Raw genomic sequence first — 20256 nt, 5'->3', positions numbered from 1 at the left:
GGTAGATATATGTGTTAAAACCATCAAACTACATAATTTTAAAAGGTGAACTTGGCCTGGTACAGTGGTTCACGCGTGTAAACCCAGCACTTTGGGAGGGCAAGGCAGAAGGATTGCTTGAGCCCAGGATTTCAAGATGAGCCTGGGCAACATAGAAAGAGCTCATCTATACAAAAAAAAAAATCAAAAATTAGCAGGCCTTGGTGGCACACGCCTACAGTCCCAGCTACTTGGGAGGCTGAGGTGGGAGAATCACTTGAGCCAGGAAGACTAGGCTGCAGTAAGCTATGATCACGCCACTGAACTCCAGCCTGGGTGACAGAGTGAGATCCTGCCCTCCCCTGGCACCAAAAAAAAAGGTAAACTTTACTGTATGTAAATTATACCTCCTTTTGAAAATACTCATTTATCTGCTGAGTGCGGTGACTCTCGCCTGTAATCCCAGCACTTTGGGAGGCCGAGGCAGGTGGATCACTTGAGGTCAGGAGTTTGAGACCAGCCTGACCAATATGGTGAAACGCCGTCTCTACTAAAATTACAAAAATTAGCCGGGCGCAGTGGCATGCACCTATAATCCCAGCTACTCGGGAGGCTGAGCAGGAGAATCGCTTGAACCCAGGAGGCGGAGGTTGCAGTGAGCCGAGATCATGTCACTACACTCCAGCCTGGGCGACAGAGTTAGACTCCATCTCAAAAAAAAAAAAAAATCATTTAACTGTGCATATAAAACACGTACATTTGGCTGTAAATTATTCCTCAATAAAGTTGGCTTTTAAAGAACTGTTTAAAAAAAAAAAAAAAGAAATTGACTCTAGGCAAATGACCAATAAGTACTCCAGTGCCGGCACTATCCATGCAAAACAGGAAACATGGTGTGAAGCAATGCAAGCACATATGTGAAATTTGGCTCCACACTAAATCCTGCTTCATGCTTAACTGTATATAAAAAAAAGTGGCAAACTGCTGACAAATTTTCTTACAATACTTATTTTTACTTTAATCAAGACTAAGAACTTTAACTATGAAAATGTTAATTAGCCAAATTTCTCCAGTTCTGTATCAGCTTTTAAGGAATATATTTTATTATCTAAACTTTTCCACGTCTTTCTCCCCCTCCCTACCGGTTCCTTACTACATTGTTTCATAAACAACCTTTTCAAATCTGTAATTTGAACTAACTTTTAGATAACTTCTGAATTGGACATAATTATTTTTTCTCACTAATCACACAACACTTTCTGGCACATTTCATATACAGAATCATGCGTTAACTAGAATTCTTATCCTTAGTAACCTAAAACTTTAGTGAAACCCTAAAAAGCAAGAAATCCTGAACCGTCAGATAAAAGCATTATAGATAAGAACAATTCCACAATTTTTAGAAACATATTTCCCCATCTCACAACCGTTTTTTAATTGGAACTGACCCAGATATTCAATGAGCATCAAAAATAATTTTAAGACTTCTTTTTGAGACAGAGTCTTGCTCTGTCACCCAGGCTGGAGTGCAGTGGCGTAATCTCAACTCACTGTAACCTCCTCTTCCCGGGTTCAAGCAATTCTCCCGCCTCAGCCCCCCAGTAGCTGGGATTACAGGTACACACCACCATGCCCAACTAATTTTTGTATTTTCAGTACAGATGGGGTTTCGGCACATTGGCCGGGCTGCTCTCGAACTCCTGACCTCAGGTGATCCACCTGCCTTGGCCTCCCAAAGTACTGGGATTATAGGCATGAGCCACCACGCCTGGCTGAGATTTTAATTTACACAAAAAGTTTACCTAAAACATTTATCCCATTCACTGTACTCAATTATTTCAGGTTTAACAGTTTATTTAGATAACTTCTGTAAACGGAGATGTTAGACACTATCATTTAAAGTTAGTTATTTCCTTGCTAACCATGTTTTTAATAGCCAGTGAACATAAGGTGCTCACCTAAACCTAAGTAACAGCCTTAAAGTTAAATACATTGTTTTTTTTTTTTTTTTTTTTGCCAATAACTCAGAAGACTTAGCTAACAGCATTAAGTTACTCTCATTTGTTGAAAAAAAAAAGGCACAAAAACCAATATCATTTTGTTTGGGCTGAGTTAGTAGCTTTATAACCTTCTATGCCAAACATTGACATCTCAAAATATTTAGCAGAGACAAATATAAAATCCAGACAAAAATGTATTCTGACAATTCTGAAGACATTTCTAGCTTTATTTTACTAATAATTTTAAAGCTAGCTTGTTTAGTAAAGTTATACTTAAGTCACGTGAACTTGAAAATTGCTTAGACTTATTTAATTTATAAGTGTTCTTTTATTTATAAGCCAATTTGGTAGACACAACATGTAACAATAAGTGTGCACACAAATAAACACATCTAGACATGTATAGACGCACACAAACGAAGATTCAATAGCTTTTAACTTGGAATCTTAACCATGAGATAGCAGTACAAGCTTGGGGGGTTTTACTTTGTTTGCCCCAATAGATAATCCAATGAAGGCTGTGAACCAAAATTTCAGATAAAGCATTTTCGACGGCAATTTGATACATGCAACTCCATCCCACTTTCCTATTCAACAGCAAGCTCCAGATTCTAAACAATATTGGGGCCAAACAGTATTGGAACTGTTAGAGAAAATTCTGAGGGCTTAATACTAGACCTCAGAACTCTGCCGAGGGTGTCCCCCTTGGAGAAGTTGAGGTCTGGAGGATCCCTGGGCCATCCTCCTTTGGGGTCCAGTGTTAGAGTGTCAGATGTTTCTGACCTTAGGTGGGCACTGGTGCCGCTTAGCATGTTTTCCCTTCAGAGGCGATGGCCTACTATGAGGTTTCCTTTTGTCCCTGGATGAAGGCCTCAACTTCTAGCATCCTTAAAATTTGATAAGGCCACACTCCCATGCTTCGTGTTCCACTAGAGTGATAGCCATGAACTGTAATGATAGGAACTGGAGGCTGGGTGGGTCTCTTTTGTCCTTAGCCAGTAGAGTAGAGGAAGGGAAGAATTTAGCATGAGAAAACAAGGTTTAAGTCACCTGAAACAAATGCCAGCCTGCCCCAAGCTTTGCCACACATAGGGATCAGGGACCACAACTGGAAAAGACAGAAAGCAGTCCTTCAGAGTAGCCCCAGGCAGAAACCTGTAGTTGCCTCTGTGTTTAGGTGCTGCCCACCAAGGGTCCCAAGTTGGAAAGGAAAAGAGAGAGAGAGAGAGAGAGACATTCCCCTGTATGGAGCAGGAAAAACAAAGGAGAAAAATAAACCCCAAATTTTGGGATTACCTCCTAGCTGGCTTGCCAAATTATGTTACCGGTGGAGGGTGTACAAGTTCTTGATGTTTTGAACAAAGAATTGAACAAAACGCACAAAGCAGGGAAAGAATAAAGCAACCAAAGCAGAGACTTACTGAAAATGAAAGCGCACGGCCAGGCTCAGCGGCTCACGCCTATAATCCCAGCACTTTGGGAGGCAGAGGTGGGGGGATAATATGAGGTCAGGAGTTCGAGACCAGCCTAGCCAACATGGTCAAACGTCATCTCTAATAAAAATACAAAAATTAGGCCGCGCACGGTGGCTCACGCCTATAATCCCGACACTTTGGGAGGCTGAGGCGGGCAGATCCCAAGGTCAGGAGATCGAGACCACCCTGGCTAACACAGTGAAACCCTGTCTCTACTAAAAAATACAAAAATTAGCTGGGCATGGTGGCGGGCACCTATAGTCCCAGCTACTCAGGAGGCTGAGGCAGGAGAATGGCGTGAATCCGGGAGGTGGAGATTGCAGTAAGCCGACATCGCACCACTGCACTCCAGCCTGGGCGAGAAAGAGCGAGACTCTGTCTCAAAAAAAAAAAAAAATTACCAGTCACCAGTGGTGATGGGCGCCTGTAATCCCAGCTACTCGGGAGGCTGAGGCATGAGAACTGCTTGAACCCAGGAGGCAGAGGTTTCAGGGAGTCAAGATCGCACCACTGCACTCCAGCCTGGGCTACAGAGTGAGACTCCATTTCACAAAATCAAAATATTGAAATTTAAAAAAAAAAAAAAAAAGGAAAAAGGAAAACGAAAGCACACTCTACAGGTTGGGAGCTGGCCCAAGCAAGCAGCTCAATGGTCTGGTTACAGAATTTTCTGGGGTTTATATACCCTCTAGAGAATTCCATTGTTACTTGGTGTACACCCTGTGTAAATGAAGATGATGAAGTAAAGTTACAAAGTCATTTATTCAGTGTACATCCTATGTAAATGAAGAGGATGTTTCCTGTCATAGCTGAAGTGTTTGTTTCCATTTGATTTAGTTCTAGGAAGTTCTTGGGTTCCCTGCCTCCAGGTCCTACTCACTTGCGTGACTCTCACTGTGTCCTCACAGAGTGGAAGGGACAAGGCAGATCTTTGGAGCCTATTTTGTAAGGGCACTAATCCCATTCATGAGCTCTGCCCCATGATCTACTCAACTCCCAAAGGCCCCACTTCTTGACATAGTGGTAATTAGATTTCAACATATACATTTTGTGTGTGTGTGAGACAGAGTCTCTCTCTGCAGCCCAGGCTAGAGAGCAGTAGCACGATCTCAGCTCAGTACAACCTCCATCTCCCAGGTTCAAGCAATTCTCATGCCTCAACCACCTGAGTAGCCGGGATTACAGGATCCCGCCACCACGCCTGGCTACTTTTTGTATTTTTGGTAGAGATGGAGTTTCGCCATGTTGCCCAGGCTGGTCTTGAACTCCTGGCCTCAGGTGATCTGCCCGCCTTGGCCTCCCAAAGTGCTGAGATTACAGATGTGAGCCACCACGCCCAGCCTCAACATATAAATTTTGGCAAAGACACATTCAGACACTATATATTAATATATACTTATATATATGCACATTTTATTTCTATATGTATAGGCATGAGGTTTTATATAAAAACAATGTTATATATAAAACACAATTAAGGCCGGGCACAGTGGCTCACACCTGTAATCCCAACACTTCGAGAGGCCGAGGCGGGCGGATCACCTGAGGTCGGGAGTTCGAGACCAGCCTGACCAACATGGAGAAAGCCCGTCTCTGCGAAAAGTACAAAATTAGCAGGGCATGATGGTGCATGCCTGTAATCCCAGCTACTCAGGAGACTAAGGCAGGAGAATCACTTGAACCCAGGCAGAGGTTGCGGTGAGCCAAGATCGCGCCATCGCACTCCAGCCTGGGCAACAAAAGTGAAACTCCGTCTCAAAAGGGAAAAAAAACCCACAACAACCATACACACGTGCATGTGTGTGTATATATATGTATATATGTGTGTGTGTATAGATATACATGTATATATACTTTTTTTTTTCTGAGACGGAGTTTCGCTCTTGTTGTCCACACTCGAGTGTCACAGTGTGATCTCTGCTCACTGCGAATCAAGCAATTCTCCTGCCTCGGCCTCCCAAGTAGATGAGACTACAGGCGCCTGCCACCATGCCCAGCTAATTTTTGTAGTTTTAGTAGAGACGGGGTTTCACCACGTTGGCCAGGCTGGTCTTGAACTTGTGACCTCAAGTGATCCACCCGCCTTGGCCTCGAAAAGTAATGGGATTACAGGCATGAGCCACCACCATGTACAGCCTATATATACATTTTTGAAATATATATTTATACATGTATATACATAAAATTTTTGATTATATATATTTACACAACATAGATTATATGTAATATATAATATCTCAGTTACTTTGAAAAAAAAATTTTTAGAGATGGATTCTCACTGTTGACCAGGCTGCAGTGCAGTGGCAGGAATATATCTCCCTGCAACCTCAAATTCCTGGGCTCAAGCAATCCTCTGGCCTCAGCCTGCAGAGTGGCTGGTACTACAGGCTCATGCCACTACACCCAGCTATATTGTAGTTACTTTTTTACCTCTTTGCCTCTCAGTGGAAGTTTTGCTTAGTTATCCCCTCAAAGGGTAAAAGAAGTGGTAAAAAAGAAAAAGGGGCAATTACAGAGCCAGTTGGGGGAAAGGAAAGGATGTTAAGAAAGATTTTGCCCGGCCAGGCGCAGTGGCTCAAGCCTGTAATCCCAGCACTTTGGGAGGCCGAGACGGGCGGATCACGAGGTCAGGAGATCGAGACCATCCTGGCTAACACGGTGAAACCCCGTCTCTACTAAAAAATACAAAAAACTAGCCGGGCGAGGTGGCGGGCGCCTGTAGTCCCAACTACTTGGGAGGCTGAGGCAGGAGAATGGTGTAAACCTGGGAGGCGGAACTTGCAGTGAGCTGAGATCTGGCCACTGCACTCCAGCCTGGGCGACAGAGCGAGACTCCGTCTCAAAAAAAAAAAAAAAAAAGAAAGATTGATTTTGCCAACTCAGTGTTTTTTGTTTATTTTCTGTTTTTGCCTTAGTTTAACTCTCAGTAATTTTCTTCAAAATAAAAACTCTACTTTATAAAAATAAGCAAACAAAAAAGATAATGGAGGGAGGCCAGGTACAGTGGCTCATGACTATAATACCAACACTTGTGGAGGCCAAAGTGGGAGAACTGCTTGAGTACAGGAGTTTGAGACCAACCTGGGCAACACAGTGAGATCCCATCTTTACAAAAAAAAAAAGAAAAAAATTAGCCAAGCATGGTGGTGCATGCCTGCAGTTCCAGCTACCCCAGGAGGCTGAGGTGGGAAGATCACTTGAGCCCAGGAGTTCAAGGCTACTGTGAGCTATGACTGCACCACTGTACAAGCACTGCACAAGCAAATCATTCAAGTCTTTTTTTTTTTTTTTTTTGAGACGGAGTCTCGCTCTGTCACCCAGGCTGGAGTACAGTGGCGCGATCTCCGCTCACTGCAAGCTCCACCTCCCGGGTTCACGCCATTCTCCTGCCTCAGCCTCCCGAGTAGCTGGGACTACAGGCGCCGCCACCTCGCCCGGCCAATTTTTTTGTATTTTAAGTAGAGACGGGGTTTCACCGTGTTAGCCAGGATGGTCTCGATCTCCTGACCTCGTGATCCGCCCGTCTCAGCCTCCCAAAGTGCTGGGATTACAGGCTTGAGCCACCGCGCCCGGCTCATTCAAGTCTTTTATGTCAGTTCTCTGCAGGGAGGTGCAGACCTGCAAGAGGCCTGAAGAAGGCCCAAGAAGGCCTGATTCATTTCCTCTTCAGCCTGAATTCTAACGGCAAGAAGAAAGGTCCCAAAGTGAAGGAGTTCGGCATCCTGAACAACTCTGTCTGACTACATGTCAGAAAAATTACAGCAGGCACCTTTCCTAGCCCCAGATACACATTCTAAAAAGTTTTCTGCAAAACTATACAATATCCTTCCTTTCCAGCAGTTGAAGAGACTTTACTGGAAATACTAGCCAAACCCAGGGAGTAAATTTGATACATCTGAGGTTCCCTTCAGGAAATAATAGCACAGCAAGGTCCGCATGGGGTGCTTGTTTTCAACATAGCTATAATATCACATATGGGCTCAGGGATCTTTTATTCAAATTGTCAATGTAAAATAAAGGTTTAGAAATTCAGGAGCCAATGTGCCCATTTTTATTCATTTTCTTAAAAAAAAAAAAAGCCTTCATTTTTTAAAGATAGAAAAAAAATTTCAGGGCTTAGCTGTCAAGTACTTTACTGTTTTTTAAAAGATATATATATTACCCAAATGTGGTAGCCTAACACTTACCTTTGAAGCATGTAATATCTCATTTCCTTATTTTCCTCTGGAGAACCCTCCATATCAAGATGGCAAAGGAATGGAAGCTTTTTCTTCAGATTTCGGCCTTGTAAACACAAGCCGCAGTTCCTCCTTCTGTTGCAGCTGCTTAAAACCCAGGAGGACAAGAGATACTGTGCCTTCTGCCTACTTCTTGGCCTGGGTTCAGTCAGACTAGAATACTCCTGATGGCCTCAAACTATAGTCTTTTTGTCTAATTTGTTCCCAATTTCCTTCTTTCCCCACCTTTCTTCCTTTTTGCATCTTCTCTCCTCCACACGCTTAGCTTACACACAGAATTAGTTGATTTCCCAAGGGAACTGAGAGGAGCCAGGGAGAAATATAAAAGCTTGTGTAACTAGAAAGTAGATCTTAGCAGCTCTCCTTCAGTTGCAGCAAACATGTTTCGACAACAGTCACTTTCTTCTGACAGTCAACGGAGAAAAGCTCCAATGCCTCTCCTGGCTGCCGGGAGCACATGACAGGGAAAGCCCAGGGCAAAAAGATGAAGTTTACAAGGACAACTAAGCCAAGAAAATAATGGGCACATGAAATCCAGATGGAGAAGGACAGCTTGGTCTAAAGAGGTAATTTCTGAGATCCAATCAAAGCAAATAATACCAATTATCAGACTGCACGGTGGGGAAAAGCAGGTCAGCTGGGAAAGAAATCAAATAGAAAGGAAACACGCCACTACTAGAATCAAGTGTGAGCCATGATTCTAATTTTCAGGCCAAAGTAGTGGTACATACAGACACCTAAACTAAGGTTTTATGCATCAAAGCTTGACAATAAGAACGGAGCTGGTACAAAAGGCATACAGAAAAGATATGGGTTAAATCCTTAAAAGGAAAAGGGACCCTGACAAATATTTTGGAGGTCTAACCCCCTTAAGCAAGGAAGAAAAAATCCTGCCTAGATAGACTACTTACTAAGACACATATATTACTATGAAAGCAAATTTGCCACAGATCTCTGACAGAAATAAACACTAGCTGAATGTTATATTGTAATATCTTCCTGTTTTTAGCCTTTACTTAAGTAGATGCTCATGATATTCTGTGTATTAGGAGAAAAATCAATGGTAAAAGACCCTAAAGGCTTAGAATCTATAGAATGACAACTTCCTGAGGCAAGTCCTCAGGCCTGTACGCCAAATCTAACCTGAATTGTGAACCATAAAAAATTTATTCCCATCAAAATGCTGGATAGAAACAGTTGACAATCTGATGCCAACCATGCTGACAATACATTAAGCTTCCAGGAAAACCTTTGAAAATAGAACTACACAAATGACCTGAAACATAGAAGTTAAATAATCAGATAAAAGATAAATGATTACAACAAACAAACATTGATCTGAAGGACATTCAGGCAACTTAAGTTGTAAAGACTCAGGTTGCCCAAATTTGCAAGAAACTCAATTAGGCCACCCAACATGACAACCAGCTATAATAAAAAAAAAAGGGGAAGTCCTGGTTGTTCTCTGTTCTGTACTTTGCACCATCCCTTCCACAATGTGTCAGTGCTCATTAAGTTAGTCCAGTTTACTTTCCCTTTAAAGAACCATGCTGACACAGAGGAGCCCTTCTATCTTTATGTCTCTTCAGAATAACCTGTCTCAAAAATAGAGCACTGCAGCCTTTGTTCAGGACAGTTCAGTAGCCACAGATGAGAAGCTGCTCAATTTTACACACACCTAAGTGTCTACAAAACAAACTTGTTATACAAGTTCAACATTCAAAAATGCAAATAAGGCACTAAATGTAAAATAGGGCAGACTATTTTGCACTCAACTATATCAGAAAAATATACTAAAGAGGCACACTCGGTAATCGAGTTTACACTTTCTTTCATCAAAGAGATCTTTCTACAACAGCCAAACACTAACATAGCATACCCAGGTCCAAAAGCAAAGCTAGAGATCTATATACATCTTTTATGGACGCTGCTGCTTACAATCTTTCTTTAATACTAGAATACAAGAAATAAAAAGCCACATTCATTTCTCCAAATTTAAAGCATCCCCATTTTAATCTACCATGAACAGTGTCCAACATAGACACATACCTGGCACAAAATCCAACTAGAAGCCCACACTGATCCCAGCATTGTAACATGCCAAACACCAAGGATGACGTAGCAGTTTACCCGGCAGACAGTGATGCATTCGCTAGCTTGACTGCAACGCAGTCTGAATTTATACTGCAGCACACACTGTGAGGGACTGTTTTTTTGGGGCTCTTACAAGCAGAGAAATTTTGGATCAAGGATGTGTCTCTGTCAAAAAATCAAGTGGCCATATAGTTAAAGGTTTCTTTGTGGATTCTAAATTCTGATCCATTGACCTATATGCCTAGCCTTGAAGCAATGCCACATAGTCTTGATAACTGTGACTTTATAGTAGGTTTTGAGATCAGGTAGTATGAAGACCTCCAACTTCACCCTCCCTTTTAAAGTGTTTTGGCTATTCTAGGTCCTTTGTTTCCATGTACATTTTAGGATCAGCTTGTCAAATTCTAGAAAGAAAAAGAAAGGCTGCTGGAAATGTGATATGGACTGTGAATTTACAGATCAATTTAAGAACTGCTGTCTTGACAATACTGAGTCTTCTAATCCATGAACATGGACTGCCTCTCCATTTATTTAGATTTTATTTAATTTCTTTTTTTTTTTTTTTGAGATGGAGTCTCGCTCTGTCTCCCAGGCTGGAGTGCAGTGGCACGATCTCCACTCACTACAACCTCTGCCTCCTGGGTTCAAGAGATTCTCCTGCCTCAGCCTCCTGAGTAACTGGTATTACAGGTGCCTGCCACCACACCCAGGTAATTTTTGTATTTTTAGTAGAGATGGGGTTTCACCATGTCGGCCAGGCTGGTCTCGAACTCCTGATCTCAAAAGATCCGCTTGCCTCGGCCTCCCAAAGTGCTAGGATTACAGGCCTGGCTAATTCGACACTTTCTTATAAACTAAACTCTCACCATATGAACCATATGATCTGGCAGCTTCCCTCCTTATTGTATACCCAAGAGAAAGCAAAGCATATGTCCACATAAAAATTTATACATGAATGTTCATAACAACATTAATAATGGCCACAAAATAGAAACAACCCAATATCCGGCGGGGCGCGGTGGCTCACGCCTATAATCCCAGCACTTTGGGAGGCCGAGACGGGCAGATCACGAGGTCAGGAGATAAAGACCATCCTGGCTAACATGGTGAAATCCTGTCTCTACTAAAAATACAAAAAATTAGCCAGGCATAGTGACGGGCGTCTGTAATCCCAGCTACTCAGGAGGCTGAGGCAGGAGAATGGCATGAACCCAGGAGGCGGAGCCTGTAGTGAGCCAAGATCGCGCCACTGCACTCCAGCCTGGGCGACAGCAAGACTCTGTCTCAAAACAAACAAACAAACAAACAAACAAAAAACCCAATATAAACAAAATATGGTATATAATATGGTAAACAAAATATGGTATATATGATATATAAACAAAATATGGTATCTCCACACAATGATATATTATTCAACCATAAAAAGAAATGAGGTACTGATACACGCTACAGCATTGAAAACATTATGCTAAATGAAGGAAGCCAGTCACAAAAGGCCACATATCATTCCATTTATATGAAATGTCTGTAATAGGCAAATCTATAAAGACAGAAAGTAGGTTAGTGGTTGGCTAGGATTGGGGAGCATATTGGAGAAATGAATAGTGACTGCTACTGGGTTTGGGGTTTCTTTGAGGGGTAATAAAAGTGTTCTAAAATTGCCATGCATGGTGTACGTGCCTGTAGTCCCAGTTACCTCCTGCTGAGGCAGGAGGATTGCTTGAGCCCAGGAGTTTAAGTCCAGCCTGTGCAACATAGCAAGACCTCATCTCTTTAAAAAAAAATGACATATATAATGAAATAAAAATGTCCTCAAATTTATTGTGATGATGGTTCCATAACTATGTGAATATACTAAAAACTATTGAATTGTACCCTTTAAGTGGGTGAAACGTATGGTATGTGAATTGTATCTCAGTAAAGTTGTTAACAAAAAATTTTTAAATGAGTTTATCAAGATCACAGGATGTAAGATCTATATAGAAAAGTTAATTATATTTCTATATGCTAGCTATAAATGAACAATCCAAAAATGAAATTAAGAAAATATTCTGTTCATGATAGCATCAGAAAGAATAAAATAGGAATAAATTGAGCAAAAAAGGTATAAGACTTGTACACTAAAACTTGTGGAACACTGCTGACAGAAATTAAATAAAATCGGCCAGGTGTGGTGGCTCACGCCTGTAATCCCAAGCCCAGAGGCCGAGGCGGATGGATCACTTGAGGTCAAGAGTTCCAGACCAGCCTGTCCAACATGGTGAAACCCCATCTCTAATAAAAATACAAAAAATGAGCAGGGCGTGGTGGTGTTCTTTTAATCCCAGCTACTCGGGAGGCCGAGGCAGGAGAATCGCTTGAACCCAGGAGGCGGAGGTTGCAGTGAGCCAAGATCGCACCATTGCACTCCAGCCTGGTCAACGGAGCGAGACTCTATCTCAAAAAAAAAGAAAGTGTCAAATTATTTTCCAGAGTGGCTGTATCATTTTACATTCCCACCACCAATGTACAAGAAATCCAACTTTTCTGCATTCTCACAAACCTTTGATATTGTGTCTATTTCTTATTTTAGGCATTCTGATAAGTGTGTAATGATATCTCATTGCTATTTTAATTTGCGTTTTCCTAATACTAATTAATATTTGCATTTTCCTAATACCTAATAACTATTAGTTACAAAACATCTTTTCATGTGCTTATTTGCCATAGGTATATCCTCTTTGGTTTCATTTGCTTATTTTTAAAAATCATTTCTCTTTTCTTACTGAGAATTTCTATTTATTTTATGTTATTTTTAATTTTTTGAGACAGAGTCTTGCTCTGTTGCCCAGCCTGGAATGCAGTGGTGCAAACACTCAATATGCTCAAGCGATCCTCCTGCCTCAGCCTCCCAAGTAGCTGGGTCCACAGACATGTGCCACTATGCTCAGCTAATTTTTAAAAATTTTTGTAGAGATGGAGTCTCAAATTCCTGGGCTAAGGAAATCCACCCCGCTTGCCTCCCAAAAGCACTGGGATTACAAGCATGAGCCATAGCACTCAGCTAAGAAGTTCTATTTATTAATTCATTGTTATCATGCTTTAAAAAACAGTATTTAAGGGGCCAGTCGCGGTGGCTCACACCTATAATCTCAGCACTTTGGAAGGCAGAGGCAGGCAATCACCTGAGGTCCGGAGTTCGAGACCAGCCTGACCAACATGGAGAAACCCCATCTCAACTAAAACTACAAAATTAGCCGGGCATGGTGGAGCATGGCTATACCAGCTAATCGGGAAGCTGAGGCAGGAGAATCGCTTGAACCCGGGAGGCAGAGGTTGCAGTGAACCAAGATCGCACCATTGCACTCCAGCCTGGGCAACAAGAGTGAAACTCTGTCTCAAAAAAAATAGAAAATAGTATTTAAGACGGGGCACAGTGGCTCACACCTGTAATTCCAGAGATTTGGGAGGCCAAGGCAAGAAGGTCACTTGAGGCCAGGAGTTTGAAACCAGCCTGCACAACATGGGAAGACTCTGTCCCTATAAAATATAAAAAATAAATAAATAAATACATTTTAAAAAATTATTTAAACATGTTTTCCTTTAGTTCTTTGGACACGTTTACAATCGCTACTTTGAAACCTTTGTTAAATCCAGTATCTAGGGACACTTGCAGATAATTTATATTGACTTCTTTTTTTCCTAAATATGGATCACATTTTCCTGTATCTTTACATGTCTCATGCTTTTTAATTAAAAATTGAATATAACCTGTCATGGGATTAGAAAACAAATTGAGCATATGAACAATTTACAAACTGAACATCTGAACATATGAACAATTTGGATTCTGATTTCTTTCACCCATGAAAGTTGTTGTTACTACAGTTTGTTTCTGTCTTTGCTTAATCATTTGCCCGAGCTAAATCTGTGAATTCTGTTTCCCCAACAGTGTGCAGCCACTGATGTCTCAGCTCATTTTCTTTTTATTTCTTGGTTTTATGTTTAAATGTGGCTTCTGAGGAGTCACCCCTATGTCTGTGTAGCCAATGATTAGATAGAGTTTATCCTCATATACTTAAAGCTAGAAAGGCTTTTGTCCTCTGTTTATGCGTCTGAAGTATGGGGGATACAGAGCAGTGCATTCAAAGTTCAGGTTTTTCAAGTCTGCCCTAGCTGTGACTTTCTGTTGGGCCTTATCATGTATCTTCTGTGCATGTACATGCCTCAGCCTGCAATATGCTTGTCCCAACCACAAACAGGCCTCAGTCTGGCAAAGTCACTGGCCTGTACCATTCACCCACTGCCAAGTGGACACTTCTCCCAACAATGCCATTGAGCATGGACATCATCTACCACCCAAACTGAGTAAACTCCCTTCAACCGCAGCATCAAAGCAGCTGGTCTTCATGGTCTACCCACACTGGCAAAACTTCCATGACGAATCAGCTGGGGAAAGGGGAATAGGAACAATCCCAGACAAGAATACCACGAACTCCTACTGCTTCACAGAATTTTAGCAGTTTTTTAACCATAATATTTTCTCAAATTATTGTATGCCTTTGGTTGATTTCAAGAGTGTTAAAATGGTTAATTTTGTCCATTTTGTCAATCTTTATAGTTGGTTTTTGTGTTAAAGATCTGCCAGTCTCCTCATTCAGCTATACCTGGAAGTCCTCCCTGTTTTATTGACTTTTTAATGACCGATAAAACTTCATACAATGAAGTGGAAAAATCTTAAGTATAAAACATATATATGTAAAATTAATATATGTATAGCCATATAACCAATCACCTCATTAAGATACAGAATATTTCCAGAGTCCCAGAAGGTTCACTTGTGTCCATTCCCAGTCAATATTCTCCCTTAAAGGTAAAGACTGCTCTGACCTTTTATAACCATTAATCAGTCTTGTTTACTCTTGAACTTCATATATATAGTGTTATATAATGTATGTACTTTAATGTCTGACTTCTTTTGATCAATATTATGTGTATAAAATTTTTTTTTTTTTTTTTTTTTGCGATGGAGTCTTGCTCTGTAGCCCAGACTGCAGTGCAGCGGGGCACACTCTTGGCTCACTGCAACCTCCACCTCCTGGGTTCAAGGGATTCTCCTGCCTCAGCCTTCCAAGTAGATGGGATTAGAGGTGCGCACCACCACACCCAGCTAATTTTTTTGTAATTTTACTTGAGATGAGGTTTCACCATTTTGGCTAGGCTGGTGTCAAACTCCTGGCCTCAACTGATCCTCCCACCTCAGCCTCCCAAAGTGCTGGGATTACAGGTGTGAGCCACCATGCCTGGCCTTATGTGTATAAAATTTATCTATGCTTACCACTTGGTTGAATTTATGGGAAAAAAAAGTTCATCCATGTTGTGATACAGAAGTAGTTTGTTCATTTTCATTTCTGTATGGTATTCCATCATATGATACACCATGATTTACTTACCTATTCTACTATTCGTGCACATTTGGGTTGTTTATGAATTTTGACAATATTTGCTCTTATAGTTGATTTTTGATGGATGAATGAACTTAATTTCCTTTGGGAATATACAAAAAAATGAAATTGCTTACTAGGGAGGTATGTGCATGTTTAGCTTAAATGATACTGCTAAATAGTTTTCTAAAGTGGCTGTTCCAATTTGTATTCCTACCAGTGATGTGTGAGAGTCAATGTGTTCCATATCCTTGCTAACACTTGATATTGCTGGTTTTTTAATGTTAGCTTTTTTGGTTGGGGTATGTGTTTAACTCATTGTATTTTTAATTTGCAAATCCCTGATGAATAGTAACACTGAGCACCTTTTCATATGCTTACTTGACATTTGGTATCTTCTTTTGAAGTGCCTGTTGAAATCTTTTCCCCGTATTTCTATTGTGTTGAATGTCTTTTTTCTTATTGTTTTGTTTTTGAGACAGAGTCTTGCTCTATCACTCAGGCTGGAGTGCAATCTCAGCTCACTGAAACCTCTGCCTCCTAGGTTCAAGTGATTCTCGTGCCTTAGCCTCCCGAGTAGCTGAGACTACAGGCATGTGGCACCATGCCAGGCTAATTTTTTATATTTTTAGTAGAGATGGGGTTTCACAATGTTGCCCAAGCTGGCTTCAAACTCCTGAGCTCAGGTAATCCATCCACCTTGGCCTCCCAAAGTGGTAGGATTATAGGTGTGAGCCACTGTGCCCAGTCATAAGATCCTTATAGTAGGATATTTTAATATTCCTCTTCAGCAACTGATATAACAAGTAAAAAAAAAAAAAAAATCAAAGATACAGAAGAATACCACAACTGAAAAACTGAACTAACATACATAGAACCTATAATCAACAGCTGCAACATACACATTCATTGCAAGCGTTTATGAAACTTTATCAAAATACACCATATACTAAGCCATCAAGTATCAATAAATTTCAAAGGTCTGAAATCACATAGAGTATATGCTCTGAACAAAATGGATTACACTAAAAATCAATAACAAAGGTAATAAAATCCACAAGTGTCTTGATATATTTCTAAACAATTTATGGGTCAAAAAAATCACAAGGAAATTAAGAAAGTATTTTAATTGAATGATAATGAGAATTTACATCAAAGCCTGGGGAATATAATAAGACAAATTTATGAGTGAATACAGAGATAAAGAGATGGATACCAACAAAGCCAGAAGTTAGTTCTTTGAAAAGGCCAACTGAATTGATAAATTTCTACTAAGACTGATAAAAATACAAGAAAAAATGCTAATTGCCAATATCAGGAATGAGGATGAGGGAATCACTATAAATCCTACAGGCAGGAAAAACAAGCATATTATTACAAACTTTATGCCAATGAATTTGAAATTTTAGAAAAAAAATTGATAAATTTCTTAACTTTCCATTCCACCCAGAAAGACATGAAAATTTGAATAATCCTAAATCTACTACAGAAATCAAATACATAATATGTATAATTTTAAAACTATTGGCCGGGTGTGGTGACTCATGCCTGTAATCCCAGCATATTGGGAGGCCAAGGCAGGTGGATCATTTGAGGTCAGGAGTTTGAGATCAGCCTGGGTAATACGGTGAAACCGTGCCTCTACTAAAAATACAAAACTTAGCTGGCTTAGTGGTGCACACCTCTAACCCTAGCTATTCAGGAGGCTGAGGGACAAGAATTGCTTGAACCTGAGAGGCAGAGGTTTCAGTGAGCCAAGATTGCGCAACTGCCCTCAAATAAAATAAAATAAAAATGAAAATGGAAAAATAAAAACTACTACTATTAACTTTTGTGACTGCTCCCAATCTTTACACCTCTACCATTTATTCATAAGCATTTATTTTATGTTTTTATTTACTTTAAAGAAACAGTCTTGCTCTGCTGCCTAGGCTGGAGTATAGTAGCACGATCATAGTTCACTGCAGCCTTAAACTCTTTGGGGCTCAGTCTTCTCGCCTCAGCCTTCTGAGTAGCTAGGAATACAGGCGTGCAACACCGTGCCCAGCTATTAATTTTTTTTTTTTTTTTTTGTAGAGCATGGGTCTCTCTATGGTGCCCAGGCTGGTCCCGAATTCCTGGGCTCAAGCAAACCTCCTGCTTTAGCCTCCCAAAGCTCTGGGATTATAGGCATGAGCCGTGATGCCTGGCTTCAACAAGTATTTACTGAGTGACTATTATATACTATAGAAAATCATGAGTATACAGCTATAAACAAAATATATGGTTTCTGTGCTCATGTTACAGTATAATGGAGACAAGCAATCAAATAAATATACTACTAAAAATATTACAAATTACGATAAATGCTATCGCAATGGGAAAAAAAGGAACACTAACAATAGAACCTCTTTGGGGAAATGATATTTGATCTGAAACTTAAAGGATAAAGACCTCAAGTGATCAAAGACAGTGAAAGTGAATTCTAGGCATAAGGACCAGTGCATGTGGCCTTGAGATAGGAAAAATATTGGCCTACTTTCTTTTCAGAGGAACTGAAAGGCCAATATGATTGAAGTCCTGTCAGCAAATGGAAGCTGACAGAAGTCAGATCATTCAGGGTCTCATGAACTGAGTTAAAATTTTTGTATCTAGGCCGGGTGTGGTAGCTTACACCTGTAATCCCAGCACTTTGGGAGGTGGGGGCGAGAGGATCACTTGAGTCCAAGACTTTGAGACCAGCCTGGGCCGCATAGTGAGAACCTATCTCTACAAAAAAATTTAAAAATTATCCAAGCATGGTGGCATGCACCTATTGACCTAGCTACTTGGGAGTCTGAGGCTTGAGCCCAGAAGGTTGAGGCTGCAGTGAGCCCTGTTTGCACTACTCCAGCCTGGGTGACAGAGCAAGACCCTGTCTCAAAACGAAAAAACAAGAATTTCGTATCTTATGCTATGTGCAGCAAGAAATCAGGAGGCAAGAGCATAATACAGACAGGAAATCTAGTTAGGTGATCATTCTAGTATGCCAAGCAAGAGTTGATGTGCTAAGGCTTAGACTAAGGTGATGGCAAGTGAAGGTACTGAGGTCAATACTGGAGATAGAATCAACCGAACTGACGTATAATTCCCAGGTTTTTTGGTTCGAACAGAGTGGCTGGAGGTGCTATTTAGTGAGATGCAGAAGACTGGGAGAGGATCAAATTTATGACGAAGGTAGGGGAAATCAAGAGTTTAATGTCTATAGGACATTCAAATGTAAATGCCACATAAATAGGTGAACATAACAAGTGATCTCAGAGGATAGATCTGGGATGGATATTATAAATTTGGGAATCATCAGCATATAAGCAGTAGCAAAGGGATGAATTTTATATATAGAAAATGTAGCTGGGTACAGTGGCTCACACCTGTAATCCCAGCACTTTGGGAGGCAGAGGCAGGTGGATCACCTGAGGTCAGGAGTCCAAGACCAGCCTGGCCAACAGAGTAAAACCCCATCTCTATTAAAAATAGAAAAAATTTGCCAGGCATGGTGGTGGGCGCCTGTAATCCCAGCTACCTGGGAGGCTGAAGCAGGAGAATCACTTGAACCCAGAGGCAGAGGTTGCAGAGAGCCAAGATCGCAACATTGCACTGTAGCCTGGGCAACAGAGCAAGAAAGAAGAGAAGACAGAAGACAGAAGAGAGAAGACAGAAGAGAGAAAAGATAAAAGAAAAGAAGAGAGAGAAAGAAAGAGAGAAAGAGAGAGAGAGAAAAAGAGAGAGAGAAGGAGAGAGACAGAGAGAAAGAGAGACGAGAGAAAGAGAGAGAGGAGGGAAGGAAGGGAGGAAGGAAGGAAGAAAGGAAGGAAGGAAGGAAATAAATGTATATCAGGTAAAAAGATAAGAAGGACCAGAACCAAACAATGAAAGTATTCAACACTCAGAGGTTGCATGAAAACAGAAGGGCTTGCAAGAGAGACTGGAGATTGGTAAGAGTAGAAAGGAGGTAACACAGGAAAGTCATGAAAGTGTAGTCTTTAGCAGAAAAGAAGGCATGTGTTTAAGAAAAAAGTAGTCACTTGTATGGAACTGTTGAGAGACCTATAAGGATGAGAACTGAAAAGCATACACTGATTTAGCAATACATTAGTCATTAGTGGTTTTTACGAGAGCAGTTTCAATAGCATAGTTAGGCAGAGGACAGAATAGAACAGCTTTAAGAATGAATGGGAGATGAGGAAGTAGGGATAGCACTTCTGAAAATCTTGGCCATAAAATGGGGCAGAGAGATAAGACAATAGTCCAAAGGGAATGTGGCTATCAAAAACAGATCTTCTAAAAGATGGAAGAAATCAGAGTGCTTTGAATACTTCTCAGGACCCTCCCCCCTCCTTTGGTCATCCTCTGTTCCAAGCACTTGGAACACTTCTCAGGAGATAAGGAAAAATGTTGTCAGCATTGTTGTGGGTTACAAAACACACACACACACACACACACACACACACACACACACGCATGAAGGAAAAATGAGAAGGTGAATACAGATAAAAGTAAGTTTGAAATGAGGTGTTAGAAAGAAGTACTAGCCAGATAGTCTCTATTTTCTTAATAAAATATGTGGCAAAGCTATAAATTAAAAGTGTCTAGAAGAGGCAGGAAATGGTACAAATGGAACTGCTGGCTTAAGGACAATGGAGAAGAAATGAAATTATTGTTGCAGAAAATGGAACGCCAAATCACCAGAAGAAAAAAACAATACAGGAGAAAGAACAAGAAAAGCTTCATATTAGTTGGGCATGGTGGTATGCGCCTGTAATCCCAGCTACTCAAGAGGCTGAAGCAGGAGAATTGCTTGAACCCAGGAGGTGGAGGTTGCAGTGAGCCGAGATCATGCCATTGCACTCCAGCATGGGTGACAGAGCAAGACCCTGTTTCAAAAATTAAAAAAAAAAAAGAAGAGTAAGAAGAAAAAAGAAAAGCTTCATAGCACAGGCAATATTTCAGAAGATCCTTAAAGATTGATGGCCTCAGATGGGCCCAGTGACTCATACTTGTAATCCTAGCATTTGGGAAACTGAGG

At 40.9% G+C, this 20256-nt stretch overlaps 1 protein-coding gene across 4 annotated transcripts in view; it reads right to left on the bottom strand.

Moving 5' to 3' along the window:
- Positions 1-20256, bottom strand: part of ACACA (acetyl-CoA carboxylase alpha) — a 326928-nt gene that overhangs the window by 206551 nt on the left and 100121 nt on the right. Inside the window, exon 1 of one of the 4 annotated variants that reach the window (XM_025361322.1) lies at positions 7642-8141. The exons of the other annotated variants lie outside the window; for them this stretch is intronic. Coding sequence (XP_025217107.1) covers positions 7642-7694 — 53 coding nt within the window. The 5' untranslated portion in view covers positions 7695-8141. Of the gene's footprint in view, positions 1-7641; positions 8142-20256 lie in introns of those variants that run through there. 4 annotated transcript variants of the gene reach the window in all.

Source organism: Theropithecus gelada, chromosome 16 (assembly GCF_003255815.1).
Source record: "Theropithecus gelada isolate Dixy chromosome 16, Tgel_1.0, whole genome shotgun sequence".
NCBI lineage: Eukaryota > Metazoa > Chordata > Mammalia > Primates > Cercopithecidae > Theropithecus > Theropithecus gelada.
This window is presented reverse-complemented; position numbering and strand designations above follow the sequence as displayed.